This window comes from Ursus americanus, chromosome 10, assembly GCF_024610735.1.
Source record: "Ursus americanus isolate L20-20 chromosome 10, mUrsAme1.1.p, whole genome shotgun sequence".
NCBI classification, from domain to species: domain Eukaryota; kingdom Metazoa; phylum Chordata; class Mammalia; order Carnivora; family Ursidae; genus Ursus; species Ursus americanus.
In genome coordinates, this window is record NC_142136.1 from 10932609 (window position 1) to 10948675 (window position 16067).

At 35.2% G+C, this 16067-nt stretch overlaps 1 protein-coding gene across 5 annotated transcripts in view; it reads right to left on the minus strand.

The window, feature by feature from the left end:
• The window catches only part of PCCA (propionyl-CoA carboxylase subunit alpha), a 392273-nt gene that overhangs the window by 252522 nt on the left and 123684 nt on the right, over window positions 1-16067 (minus strand). For all 5 annotated transcript variants that reach the window (XM_045811095.2, XM_087865002.1, XM_045811094.2 and 2 more), the window contains one exon: window positions 10969-11005. In XM_045811095.2, the coding sequence (XP_045667051.1) occupies window positions 10969-11005 (37 nt within the window). The remainder of the gene's footprint in view (window positions 1-10968; window positions 11006-16067) is intronic.

Here is a 16067-nt window from a genome sequence, read left to right on the forward strand (position 1 = left end):
AATACATATCTGATAAAGAACAACGGTATCTAAGATAGAGCTCTTAAAACTCAACAGTAAGAAAACCCAATTAAAAAATCAGTAAAAGATTTGAAGAGACACCTCTACAAAGAAGATACAAGATGGCAAATAAGCGTATGAAAAGATGACCAACATCTTTGTCTTCGGGGAAATGCAAATTAAAACAAGATACTACTATACACTTATTAGAATGGCTAATTTTCCAAAACATTCACAATAGCAAAAGCTATTGGAGATGCAGAGCAACAGGAGAGCAACAGGAATGTTTATTCACTGCTGATGGAAATGCAAAATAATCTTACCCTAGGCCCAACAGTCCTACTCCTAGGTATTTACCGAACTGAGTTGAAAATTTATGGCCACACAAAACCTACACACAAAAATGTTGACAGCAACTTTGTTAATGAATACCAAGAACTAGAAACAACCAAGGTATCTTTCAAAAGGTGAATGGATAAACAATCTGTTGTATAACCATCCAACGGAATATTATACAACAATTTTTTAAAATGAGCTATCAAGCCACAAAAAGACATGAAGGAACTTTTAAATGTATACAGCTAAGTGAAAAAAGTCCATGTGAAAAGGCTACACACTGTATGATTCTAGCTATATGACATTCTGGAGAAGGCAAAAGCATAGAGTGTAGTAAGCAGTGTGTGCCAAAGGTTGTGGGGGTAGGGAAAGGAGGGCTGAAAAGGTGAAGCACAGGGCAAACTATTTTGCATGAAACTATAATGGTAGATACATGCCATTATGCATTTGTCAAAACACATAGAACTATACAATACAAACAGGGAAACTTAATGTAAACTGTGGACTATAGTTAATAATGTATCAATATTGGTTTATTAACTGTAACAAATGTGCCACACTAACATGAAGTATGAACACTGGTAAAGCTGCAGACAGCACTAGTTGGGGGTGTATATAGAACTTCATGTACTTAGGGGCGCCTGGGTGGCACAGCCGTTAAGCGTCTGCCTTTGGCTCAGGGCGTGATCCCAGCATTATGGGATCGAGCCCCACATCAGGCTCCTCCGCTATGAGCCTGCTTCTTCCTCTCCCACTCCCCCTGCTTGTGTTCCCTCTCTCGCTGGCTGTTTCTATCTCTGTCAAATAAATAAATAAAATCTTTAAAAAAAAAAAAAAAAGAACTTCATTTACTTAACAAACTATTCAATTATTCGGTAAATCTAAAACAGTGCTAAAAAAATAATTAAGTCTTTTAATAATTTAAGGGGGAGTGAAAATTTAAAAAGATAGTTTACAAAAGAAGATTAATGAATGTGATAGCATTAAGCATGTGAAAATATGCTCAACATTATCTGGTATTAAGGAAATACAATTTTATATCACAATGAATTAAAACTACACATCGATTAGAATAACTGAAACTAAAAAGACAAGCAATGTTAATGTTTTGCTTGAATAACAGGAACTCTCAAATGCTGCTAGTGGAAATGTAAAATGGGGGAAGGGACATTTTCAAACAGGATAGAAACGCTCTATATCTTAATTGTGGTTACATTTATGAAAATTCACTAGACTATACACTTAAAATAGCTTAGATTTTACTCTTCATAAAGTGTACATCAATAAAAATGATTTTATTAAGCAGACAAAAGAACAGACTGCCTACAAAGTAACAAAAATTAGAGCTATCTCTTCAATAGCTACATAACACAGTACAAACATTCCAACACTTTGCTGATAGAGGACTACTTATCAATCTAGATTTGCATATTCAGGAAAACTATTTTTCAAGAAAGAATGAAAAATAGCTCATGCGAACAAAAACTGAGTTAACTAGCCCTACTTCTTCTAAAGAGTAAATTCCAGGAAAAACAGAAAGAATCAGGGATGAAAGGAACAGTGAGCCAAGAAAATAAGCATTTGGGTAAAGCTAAATAAACAATGGATAATTACATGAGACTATAATGTCTCATTAGTGAAGTAAATAAATAAGGAAATAAAATATTAAAAAAGCATATAAAGGGTAAACAGCATTACAGTATTTCTTTGGTAGGAGAATAAACTTTAGCCTGAAATTTAAGATAAGCAAACTTTTATAAAGTTTAATATAGGAGAACGAAGGACACCTGAAGGAATATCTCCAAAGTTGAAATTTCTATAGTAAACACTAAAATAATAGAAACAAGAGTGTAAAATTTCCATCACAGTGGAGAGAGGTGGAGGGGAAAATGGAATAAAACAGAACAAGAGAAATTTTTTAAGTCATCATCATCATCAAAAAGAAGTCAAGAAAGGAGAGGAAATAGAATTCAGAAGAGGAGGGGCGCCTAGGTGGCACAGCAGTTAAGCGTCTGCCTTCGGCTCAGGGCGTGGTCCCGGCGTTGTGGGATCGAGCCCCACATCAGGCTCCTCCGCTAGGAGCCTGCTTCTTCCTCTCCCACTCCCCCTGCTTGTGTTCCCTCTCTCGCTGGCTGTCCTTATCTCTGTCAAATAAATAAAATCTTTAAAAAAAAGAAAAAGAAGAGGAACAAAAATAAAAAGCAGACAATTCAAATAAATCAAAATATAGTAATAAATACAATAAATGTACATGGACTACACTCTCTGGTTAAAGGACACTGCCACTTTGAATAGTGCCAGTCCATATACTTACAAGACATCCAACTAAAACAATGGTTCACTTGTTGATTGAAAGTTGTAGGAACATACAAGGAAAAGACCAAAATAAACTGGTTTAGACATATTATTATTACATAAAATTAGGTTTAAAAGCCAAAATTCACTACACTTTGATTAAAAGTAAAATTAGCCAAGAAGACACGTTACACTGTTACATTACCTATTAACTTACCTTAAGAATATACAGAGGCAAAACCTAACAAGCAAGGAAGAATTGGGAAATCCACTTTTTCAAAAATTTATCAAGTAGTCGAAAAGTCACTAGAAGATTTAAACATCCTAATAGGTAGGTTTGACCTATTGGTTATCTATAAAACATAGCATACAATAATTTGAGAATATACATTCTTTTCAGGCACACATGTAAGTTGTAAAGTGACTTACTCTCTGGCCATAAAATTCTCATCAAGTTAGAAAGATTCTAAAAAAGACCATATACACAATCAATTTGGAAATTAATTGAAAGCAATTTAGAAATTAATAAAATAAAAACTAGAAATTTTTCAGTTATTTTAAAATACATTCCTAAGAAACATGAGTCAAAAATCCTAAGAGAAATCTGGGGCACCTGGCTCAGATGGTAGAGCATGAGACTCTTGATCTCGGGGTCTTGTCTACCCATTTACCTCTACTCAGGCAAATAAAAAATTAGATCCCTAACTCCACTCCAGGAAACAGAAATCAAGCACATTTCAATGTATTGATAGATAAGAGCAAAAGAAGTTCACAAACAGGAAGTTTCCCAACAAAAACCAAAGGCTCCATGTTTTTACATTATTGTCAGAACATTATGCAGAGCCTTTTGCAATAGGATAGAAAAAAAAGAAAAAGAATGCAAGAAAGAACAACAATAAAATGAAAGGTGATTAAGGACTGAGAAAAACAAATAGACAGTGGGAACGAATATGGTAAAAATACAGAGAGAGAACTTCTAAAATCATGCTTAAACCCAAAACGTGTATGCTGGAATAATAAAAGAAAATATAAATAAGTACCCTAAATGACAGTGGGGGGAAAAAGAAGAGAGGGGATACAGAACTCATGTTCTCTTCTCCCAGGGATTATCATCCTGACCTCAAATGACCACATTACTTCAACAGTGGAAAACAGCAAAGTAAAATGCCTCACTTTTTAATGGATTTCACAAATACCTTAACACTATTCTCTTCAACATAACTTTTCCTTAAGCATTTCTTATTAAATCTACTTAGCACATGAAACGTATCTTCTACTGAGGACCAAATTGGAAAATAAATTAACACAATGTGATATTGTGAAGAAGGTCTACAATATTTTTTCAAAGGTTTCTTCAATATATCTTCAACCACACAGTCATATACCACATGTGAAAAATTTTCTAAGCAGCATGAAATAGAGGAAATAAAAGATTTGGTGGTTTAGCCAAGTATTTTTATCCCTCCTATGTATGAACAATTTGTTCTTATTTATAAAAAAAAATATGAGCAACTTTTTAAATGTAATGTCATGTCAAAAGGAAGATGGGAAGAACAGGCAAAGGAAAACAGCCAAGGTGGAGAAGAAAGGATGACCATAGCCCCTACACACTCATCAGAGGCAGAGGCCAAGGAAGTCTGAAGACTGGTATCAAACAGAAACAAATGGAAGGGGGCACCTGGCTGGCTCAGTCGGTAGAACGTAAGACTCTTGATCTCGGGGTTTTAAGTCTGAGCCCCACATGGGGTGTAGGGAGGGAAAGGGGGAGGGAGGAAGGAAAGAAAAGACACAGGAGAGCCTATCTTGCAAAGAACGTAAGATGTCTCCATCAGAGATAAGTGAGAAGGCAATAAGGTTCAGTCACATAATCTCATACATCCGAATCTTAGATTCCTAAAAGCTTCCATCAGCCCAGTCTAATGAATCCAAGAACAACCTACAAGAAATGCTGAGTAGTCATTAACACGCACATACTAAATTTACTTGAATAATCTTAGATTATTTTTTAATTATATATTTGTTGAGAGTTTATCATAGTTTATTTAATATTCCTGTTCTTCCCAGGTATCTCCATTACAAAATTGAAGATTAAGGGAAAAGGAATGAGAAAATTACTGTTAAATTACGGTCTATAAATATTGTGGAAAAAAATTTTTAAATGTGTAATTATTTAATTCACTTGTATACTGATAAACACATTTCCATTTGGATTCATTCACTGAATAACCACTTCCTGAATATATACTACATGATAAGCATTGTCTTAAGTACCAGAAATACAAAGGAAACTAACCGACATGGTCAACTATCTACAAAACAGTAACTAAATGAACATAAAACAATCATTTCCAAAGAGAAATACAATCTATTTAATGCAGGGAATCTCATGTTATTTTAAGAGAAAAGCAATCCATCAAGATAATTCCATGAAAGGGGCAGGGAGATATTTCCATTTTGAACTAAGTCCTGGGAACATTGCAAGACAAGGAACATACTTTATAAGATACCTGTTTTGGTTTGATATTATTTTTTCCTTTCCCTTAAAAATTTTTTTAACTCAATCATTCAGTCAGTCACTCTTCCTTTTAATAGATACTTGAGAATAAGGTGTATTTTTCTATTGTTGGGCAGAGTGTTCTATATATAAGGTCTAATTGCTTTATAGTGTTATTCAAGATCTCTATTTCCTTACTGATCCTCTCTGTAGATGTTCTATCCACTACTTAAAGTGCGGTATTGCAGTCTCCAACTATTATTGTAGAACTATCAATTTCTCCTCTCAATTCTGTCAATGTTTACTTCATATATTTTGGAATCTTTGCTGTTTGGTGCACATATGTTTATAATAATCAGTACATAATGTCTTTGTCTCTTGCAACAGTTTTAGACTCACAGTCTATTTTGTCTGATATTAGTACATCCACCCCAGTTCTTTTTTGGTTACTATTTGCATGGGATATCTTTTTCCATCCTTTCACTTTCGATCTATTTCTGACTCTGGATCTAAGTGAGTTTCTTGTCAACAGCATAGAGTTGGATTGTGTTTTTTATCCATTTTGTCAATATCTGGCATAGTGAGATTATCATTTCACACACACTGGGATGGCCATATTAAAAAAAAAAAAAAAAAAAAAAACCTGAACATAACAAATGCTGGTGAAGATGTGAAGAAACTGGAACATGGCTGGTAGGAACGTAAAACGGTCCAGCCACTGTGGAAAACAGTTTGGCGGTTTCTCCAAAAGTTAAATATGGAATTACCGTACAACCCAGCAATTCCACAACTAGGTATACACCCCAAAGAATTGAGGACGGGTACCCAAATACATGTAGATGTATGTTCAAAGTAGTACTATGTGCAATAATCAGAGGAGGAAATGACCCAACTGTTCATCCACAGGTGAGTCGGTAAACACAAAGTGGTATACACATGCAACAGAATACGACTCAGTCATAAAAAGGAAGGAAGCCCTGATACATGGTAAAACATGGGTGAACTTTGAAAACAACTCTAAGTGAAAGAAAACAGGCACAAAAAGTGCCATTTTCATGAAACATTCAGAATACGTAAATCCATAGATGCAGAAAACAAATACGTGGTTCCCAAGGGCTGAAGGGGTGACACAAATGACAACAGAAATTCTTCTGGGGGTAATAAAAATGTACTGGAATTAGACAGTGGTGATGGGTGCAAAACATTGTGAATATGCTAAAAACCACTGATCTGCACACTTTGAAAGACTAACTTTTATAGTATTGAAACTTTATCATGATTTTTAAAAAATTGAATCTTTAGTATAAAAATTTAAAACTAGCTTACTCTGGACCTGGGGAAGATGGTAAGGACTGAGTTGGAAGGAGCATGAGGGAATTCTCTGGAGTGACAGTCATGTCCAATACCTCTGTGAGATTTTAGGATACACAGATGTATGCATATATCAAAATCAGCAAAGACAGAATTAAGATTTGTTCCCGTTACTGTATATAAATTTTGTCTCAAAATAACAAAATTGTATACAAATATTGAATTCAGTTCATGACTTCTATGTTAAAGTATTTAGTGGGATACATATCTGCAACTGTACTACCAAATGCACCAAAATCAAGATGGATTAACAAGGGATAAGTGATAAAGCAGATCTACAAAAAATTAATAGTGGAATCCTGGTGATGGGAATATAGGTACACACTGTAAAATTCTTCCAAAATGTCGTCTGATTTAAATTTTTCAAAATAACATAGAGGAAAAAGTTAACTAACGAGAAAAACATCTACCCCGAGATTGAGAATATGGTTATAAGAAGAATGACTGAGTGGCAATATCAGTATCTTCTTTTGAAGAAATGACATGTAAGCCAATATATGAAAGGCTACAAGGAGCCATCTGTGTAAAAATAACAGCTAGAGTATTCAAGATCCCCCCCTCACCCCTCCCCCAAAAAACCTTATTCTAAGACTCTGAAGTCTGGTGTATTCAAGAAAGAGAGTGTAACTAAAGCACAGTAGGCAGCGAAGGGAGTAGTATAAAAACAGATTGGAGAGAAAGGCAGGTGCCAAATCGTTTGGGGGTTGTAGTCAGGGGAAGGAATTTTGATTTTATCTAAGTGCAAGGAAAAGCCATTAGAAGGCTTAAGGCAGATACAGTATGAGATGAGATGGGGTGTGTCCTTACTGCTTAGAGTTTTAAAATATCACACTGACAGTTATGTAAAGAATGACTTTGAAGTTAAGAAAAGAAGTAGAGAAACTATTGTCACAGTCCCTACAAAGACAATGGTAGTTTGGAAGTACTGGTAGTAAAGATAGTGAGTAATGAATATGGGAGGTTATTTTGAACGAAGGATTTACAGTATCTATTGATATATTGACAATAGGATGACAGGGCAACACCACCAGGATAGAGCTTGGGTTTTCGCTTTAGCCACTGAGTAAACGAGCGACATTTGCCAAGATGTAGAAACAGTGGGTGAAGCAGGCTTAGAGTATGGTGACTCTGAGGATCAAAAAATTTTTTATTTAAATCAGGCATGATTTGTGATTCTGAGAAAGACGGGCAAAAGAAAAGAATCAGAACAATCTGAAAGTTAAAGGACAGGTTTTAGATCTACAGTTTCTTTTTTTACCAATCAATTCGGTTTGATTGTATTGAGGACCTTTGATGGAGTAGAAAGATCAAACTTTAATGCAAATCAAGCTCACTGATTACTGTTGTCTGAGATTAAAGATAAACTGGGGATCAATAGCGCTATATCTCTAAACTTAGAGAAGTCAAAGGAAAAAATCAGGAGTGAGAATGAGAAAGACAAGGAAGACCAAAAAACAAGCGTGCAAAAGTAACATATTAAGCCTTAACAGTCTCTCACCCTGTCAATGATAAGAGGCCGTTTCTTTAATTCCACATATAACATGCTTAAGTGCCTTATAGTATCTTACACAAAGTGGTGACTCAAATTTTAGCTCTCATCCTCTAATCCCATTAGTTTAGCAAAAGTATAATGAAAAATCGATAGTCTTTGGAGCTAAATGAACCTAAATTTAAAGCAGGCCCACCACTCAGAAGGCCTGTGACCTTGAGCAAATTACTTACCATTTCTAATCCTTAGTTTCTTAAATGTAAATGAAAATAATTAACCCAAGAATTAGCATTAGAAATAACATTCACAAAGTGCCTGCTACAAGGAAAAACTGCTCCATAAACAAGAGCTACTATTATGTAAAAGACACCTAATTCATCAATGCTCAAGGCAGTTAGCTTCCTCCTTTGGCCTCAGAGGTTCCAGTTTCCAGAAGAAAAGTAAAGACACAAGAGAGAAGGGAACCACACAAAAGACGATCAATTTATTTTCTCCACGTAACACAGAAAGAAGTAAAGCAGAGAAATCTGTGAATAGGTATACATGACATGGACAATCTGCTACCCTTAAATGGACAGGTTCGAAGGTTTGATTATAATTCAGTTGTTTAGAACCAGGCGCATATTTTCCTGTGGAATCAATGTTTAATTCAACTCTTAGATGAATTCACAAAGGCCCATCAAAATCATAATGTAGTTTAAATGTGACAGATCTCAATAAAATTAGTAGAAAACAAAACTGATGAATCACCAAACAAAACAGAATACCAAAAGACTAATAACATGTAATTTCGTTTATTTTAGAAGCTGGCTCTTGAGTGAAAAGGTTTTATGGGAGGTTTCCGTGGTGATTCAGAAGGGTTTTCAGAGAAATTCCAAATGCTTTATAAAGCTGATGACCCTGGTTCTTTATTATGTTTTATTTCACCTCAAGTTTTACGGCTTCCCTTTCTTTCAGCATAAGCAAAACACTAACACTCTTACACTTAACAGCCAGGATTACGATCATTTATTTCAGAAATGAGAAGGCATAATTGGAGAAGAATTAGAAGATAGGAAAGAGGAAGGAGTCATAAAGGTTATGCCTCAATATAAAGAAAAGAGCCTGAGATCGAATTAGGTAACCTCAGGAGTAAGCTCAAAGGAGAGTAAAGCACAGCATTCAAATATTAAGGGAGGAAAGCCAAGTGATGAGAACTGTTCAGAGTCCCATTATGATTAACTGATTATTTTAAAGGTCACAGATTATTTCGAGAAAAAAAAAAAAGGTAAAAGACAAGACATAAAAGCAAGCAATCTGCTGCCTGCCATTTATACAAAGGAAATCCTCAAGAGTTGAAGACTCATAATTCGAAACATGGCATGTCAGTGTAACTCAAGATTTTCTTCTAATCCCTTTCATTTCTCTAAATTCCTCCAAATATTCTGTCCTTTTTATGTAGATACTATTGTACTAATAATATTACGGAGTTAATAACAATACTATCTAAACTAGAACCAGAAAGACGACTTTTTAAATCTAAGAGTATACAATAGAATACAATGAAATCACTTCAGAAAAAAGTCTCCTCAAAAGCCAGCAGGTCCGCTCCATGCCTCTTAGGCTGTGAGGAATGCCAGAGATTTCAAATCTCAGAGAGATGCTTTTGATTTTCTCAAAGAATAAACCACAAAACAGTTCCATGTAGTCTAACTTATTCAGCAATCTAGTAAATCTCCCTGTGAAGTACTGAAACGCTTTTTCAAAATGTTGATATGTCTGAAGAAATAATTAGGACAGGATGTTGTAGTCAGATAAAATAAGATTTCCTAAGACCTGGTCTTAAGTCCAAATCTACATCAGTAGCAGCAATGTTTGCAAAACAAATAAACAACAAAACACACTTAACCATGAGCCAAACCAAAATGATTTAGCCAGACCCAACTAGAAACAGGGACCCAACAAACCGAACAATTTTCCAGATCACTGAAGAACTGTTAAGCTAGGCTGAGCCTATTGTAAAGAATGTATTTACTAATAACTCAATTGGTTATTTTCAGAAATAAGACGTATACACACACACACATCACAACTATGTAAATTTTGCCAAAACAAATGCTCTCCCAGTGAATAAAATAATTCTAAATCTTCAATCTTAATGAGAAAAACAGGACTAAAGAAATGTTAATGTGGGATGCTGAAAAGTTTGGCCCTATCCAAGGAGGAATGCTAAGATGCTGAGATTTCCTGACTGCCAAGCATTGTCTGATTTCTCTCACATACCCTACAAAGTTCTGTCAAATGTATACAAATACTAATTTGCTTAATATAATTCTAAAGTTATTCAATAGCGTTACTAATCCCTGATACCAATATGACTTCACACATTTTTTTAATTAGCAGACACTGAAAATAGAATCGTTGTCATGAGCAATAAGAATATTTTTTAAAATAAAAAGTTGATTAAGCCCTGCCCCAGTATAACTGTACCTAAAACAGTCAAGTAAAACAGTCATTAAGATGTCCTTCAGTTCACGTTTTACTCCAATTTAGAATATTCAGTTCGATTTCTCACATTCTCTTTCCTAGCTAGATTATTAAAAGTTGATGTTCAAGATCTTAAGTAAAGGTAAAAATTTAAAGGGCCTTGTCAAATAGGAAATCTTTAATCATCCATGTCTCTAACTTTAATACATTGTATCCAACTAAGTACATAAAATTTACATTTCATCCAAGCTCAAGAGTTAAGACAATTCCTTCTTTTAACTAGCCAGTGACTGCAACTTACAAAAACAGTTATAATTAAAGTCAAATTACTCTTTAAAGTTCGCTTTCATAACAGAACATGGTAATTCCGCTGATAACTTCTTTCAAGGGGACAAGTAATCAAAATCCTAAAAGTATTAAAATATTATTTGCTCTATGGCGTTACTTATTACATGTTTACTCAACCGTATCTGCTGAAAGACCTAGAAACTCTACCAAAGTTAATTTAAGAACTTACCAATTTCCCTTGCAATTCTGACAGCTTCATCTGCATCCTGTAAAAGCAGGAAATGAGACCCAACATTAATCCCATCAGCCATTGCACAATGTCTTTAGGGCAGTCATATATTGCACTACTGTCTCCTCTGATTCATTTAATGTTCAATTTTACAACCTTCTAACTCTTTTCATTCAGAGAAATGTAAAATTAATACCATAAGTGGAATGTAAATTCTACCTCATCATTATTATATTAAGAAACTCAAAGCAGTTTGAAATGAGCTGGCAGGAAGCACTACCAGAATTGCCAAATGATTTGGTGCAGTTGCTGGAATTTAACAGCAGAATTTAGATGTTTACAATCAATAATGAATCATAAATCAGATCATTAAAGCTTGTCTACAGCCAGCTTGTTTCTGTCCCTCTGATATTTATATGTCATGTTTTCCTGGATTCTGTCAGCAGGGGGAGTTGATTCTCTATTGTTTGGGAGAGGCTCAAGATTTTCCAGAAATAAAAAGTAAATTTCCAGTATCTACAGGAATTGCCAATTGTGCCCCCACCTCAAAATTCCTTTAGTAGACTCCATTACTTCTTCCTTTTCTTTTCATCCTTCTCTCAGGTACATATTTTATCTTTACTAGGTATATCTGGTTATGTAATTTATAAAACCTTAAATTCAACTAACCAACTTGTGGGGGAAAACTTCAAAAAAGCCAAGGAAAGCGAATGCCTCCCAAAGAAATACAAGGTAAGAGTTGATGAAATATAAGGATTAATTATTACTAAATATCAACCAATGCAAGTGAGAGAAGAAAAAGTTCCCTCAAATCTTAATCATTTCACTGATCATTAACTCTCACCTAACACACGAGCACAGGATACGGATACATTTCCCCATGGAACAATAAGGAGAAAGCTGAAAAGAAGGTGTTAAATCCAAGCCTCCCTAGTAAACGTGGCTTTTCTTTACAACTCAGTGATGTAAACTAATCACAAGAAAAGACAATGTTTTGAAACCATTAGCTAGTGAGAATGCCTGGATTTTTGGAAAATTGCTTTAAAATATTGAAGCAAAGGCTGGTATTTTGTAAGTTTTTAAGCTAGTAATTTAAAAATGTAGAGTAAACATGTCAGAATCCTCCCCCAAAAGGAGGGGTGGGGGATGTTTATAACTGGTTCATTTATGTCTAATAAAAAAAAAATCTTCCTTAAAAGTCTTCAGTACCTAATAACACCCCTGAATAGGGAGGTTGGCAGGGGAAGTTGTCAGAAAAATTTAATTTCCTTTCATTAGCCAGTCTGCTCCACAAATAGGTGCTTGTGAAGTTCAAAGCGGTCCTGAAAGCGACATCAGTTTTAAGTCTTTTTTTTTTTTTTACTCCAAGCAGTCACATCTGCTAATGAGATTTTCCAAATAACAATTGTTTTCAAGTCAGAGATAAATCTATACCTCCCACTCTACACTCCCAAAAATCAAGGTTTACTGCTTTATTACACCTTGCTGTTTTTGCTGACCCTACATTCTCCAAATTTTAGTTTAAAGGGATAAAAATCCATGAAAAGGGTCATTTAAGAATGTTAGTGGTTTCCACACATTGAGTTTGAAGGTTCTTTGTTCCAGCCAGTGACAGTTATTGGAGAATACTTCCCCTTAATAGCCTCTCTGTCAGGAAGTGTTAAACCTGCCAAATGCGGACAATTAGTGCCTCGCGAACAAAATACAGGAAAAGAGCTGGCTGATGGAAGCTGGATTATAAGGAGCCTAGAAGGAAACTTTTAACATGTCTTTTCTTTCAAATGTGTAATAGTATGTTTGCAAAATATATTCGGAGAGAAAATAAACTGCTGTCACAAAAGTCTGTTACCTTGAGAGAAATGACAAACAGGCAAATGTTAAAAGATAATTCACAGAATTCATTAGTCATATTTATTTATTATATACACATTATGGATGTATGTGTGGACATATGGAGATCTACTTATACAAAACAAAACTTCTAAAATTTTTTTTTGACTGCCACAAATCGAACACTTCTATAAACTGCCTCAAGACAATCTTATCTTTTAACTAATTGATATGTTACATTTCCTTACTATGATGCAATATTTGGGACATAATTGCAATTTTTGGAACATACTTTTAAAAAATCATTGTTTATCTAAGATTCAACTGGGCAACCTATATTTTTATCTGGCAACTCTTAAGAAAAAAATACTTCCTACTATGAAAAGCAAATTTCACTAAATGAACCTCCAAGTAAAATCAAACTGCCTTAAAAAGTAATTTTTCATCTGTCACTCATTTATCCCAAGATATTTTATTCAGGACATATTATATATTGGACATTTAAAAACTATTACCAGTTTCAACAAGAAACTATTAAATACACTCATCTCTAATACGTTCTTTTAGCACATTTAGCTATTATCAGGATATATAAAGAGATCAAAAGCCCCATACAGTTCCAAATTCGATGGCAATGACATATCACACAGTCTAACTTTCCTGTAAGACTAAAGACAGGAAAACATTTGTTAATAAAAAAGTCTTGAATCAACAAGAAGATCAACAATTATCAGGAAATATGGCCAAAAGATTAAATGAGAAGTTTCCGTAAAATGAAATCCAAAAGAATATATGAAATATGTTCAAACTTTATTATGGGCACATAAGCTAAAACAATGAGACACCACAGTCGATTTGCCACAGTCTGCCAACAGCCAGGAGTGAGGGCCTGAAGGTAAGCAGACATGACTCTCATGACTGATGTCATACGAAACGGTACAATCTTTTTAAGAATTGTTAGTATCTATCAGAAGTTTGAAGACCTAAATCTTTCAACCCAGCAACTTCATTTTTTGGAAGCTCTCCTATAGATGTATGAACATGCACGCACACGGAAGAGATATATAAATAAATAATTTTTAATTTGTTGCTGGTGTTTTGATAAGAAAATCAGAAAAACAACTTTAAAGACCTTCAATAAGGGATTGGTACCAAAAAGGATACATGCATGAAATGGAATAGGCCATAGTCCTTAAAAAAGATGAGGCTGATCCACATGTAACATTACATGAAATAGTTCTTGTGCTCGTGGAACTTACAGCCTTCTTTAAATAAGGAAAACCGAAGGAGAGCAAACAAATCAATTGAGAATTGAAATAAATGTTACATGGAAACAAACAGTACTGAGGGAGGGAAACAGAGAGAACACACAGATACACTGCTCAGAAAGGGTGCTTCTGGGGGCAGCTGGCTGGCTTAGTCAGTAGAGCGTGTGACTCTTGATCTTGGGGTCTTGAGTTTGAGCCCCACGTTGAGGGCAGAGATTACTCAATATTTTTTTTTTTTTTTGTAAAGAAAAAATGAAAGGGTCCTTCTGAAGTAAAATGTAAATTAAAGCCTGAAGTGAACAACCACTGCCATGGGAAGACTAGGGTGAAAGAAGTCTAAACAGAAGGAACAACATGAACAAAAACCCAAATTCAGAAGGTATTTCATATGTTCTAGAAGTCCATGAGGTGAAAACTGAAGACAAAAAGCAAGTGGCAGAAAAGGACAGCATGAAGTCCAGTGGAAGGCGTGGCCTGTTCCGGCAGGACCTTTCGGGACTCAGCACAGAGTTCCAAATGCCTTGGCTCTATGCCGGGGAATGAGGACTGGGGTTTAGGAAGGTAACTCCTACACTCTAAGAATCTGTCAAATAGAGTGTGCACTGTGGGGGAAAGCAAGTTGTAGGAGAATATATATAGTATGATCTTATCTCGGTTTTTTTTAATGTATCAGTATTATTCTTTTTATCGCTAAACATTATTCCTTTGTATGGATACGCCACTTTTTTTTTTAATCCATTCGTCACTTAATGGACATTTAGATTGTTTTTAATTTTTCAGCTACTATGAAAAATGTTCCTATGAACATTTGTGTACAAATTTTTGAGTGGACATATATATTTATTTTGGATATATAACTAGGAGTGAGATCACAAGGTCACATGGTAACATTATATTTAACCTTTTGAAAAACTGCTGAACTGTTTTTCAAAGTGGCTGCACCATTTCGCATTCCCATGAGCAGTGTAGAAAGGTTATCATTTCTGCAAAACTTTGCCAGCACTTGATAATCTTCTACTGTAGCCACCCTACTGGTTGTAAAGTGCTATCTCATTGTGGTTTGGGTTGAATTTTCCTATGACTAACCACGATGAACAGTTCTTCATGTGCTTATTGGCCATTTGTATACCTTCTTTAGAGAAATATCTATTTTTAAACTGGGTTGTCTTTCTGTTTAAGAGTCATATGTGGGGGCACCTGGGTGGCTCAGTTGGTTGAGCGTCCAACTCTTGGTTTTAGCTCTGGTTGTGATCTCATGGGTGTGAGACTGAGTCCCAGTCAGGCTCCCCATTCAGCAGGGAGTCTGCCCAAGTTTCTCTCTCTCTGCCCACCTCCTCACCCCACTTATCCATCCTCTCACCAAAATAAATAAATAAATAAATAAATGAATGAATGAATGAATGAATGAATGAATGAATTTTTTAAAGATAATATGACCTTATCTATAATAAGGCAGGACAACACCTTAGAATGCTCATAAAAGCTTATGCACGCACATACACAAAAACCTCAGCTTGAGTTACTGCTTCAAAGTAGGATTAAGAGTTAGGAAAGAGGAAACTTTGACTTTTTGCTGCAGACACTTACGTACATATTTAACTTTTTTACCATTAAGATTAAAATTTCATACTTCATACTACTTTCACAGTTTAAAAATTAAACCTACCATGCTTGAGGGTGTTAACCTAATTAATGATTTCTAGGACATTAAACGTTATCAAAACAAACTAGTATTCCCAAAACCTGCTTAAACTTTTCATTACTCCCCACTGCCTGAGAACCAGCTTTCAACTCCTTTACTTGCAAGTGTCAGTACTTGATCCTGCCTACCTGCCTGCACCATCTGTCTCGTCCCCACTGCCTTGACTTTCCTTCCCACCCCCAAGCCCAGGCAGGCATCCTCCAGATTCCCAGACTATGTGCCACATACCAGGCCCTGAAGACAGAAGAGAACAAGAAAGGCACCATCCCAGGGGTGCCTGGGTGGCTCAGTCAATTAAG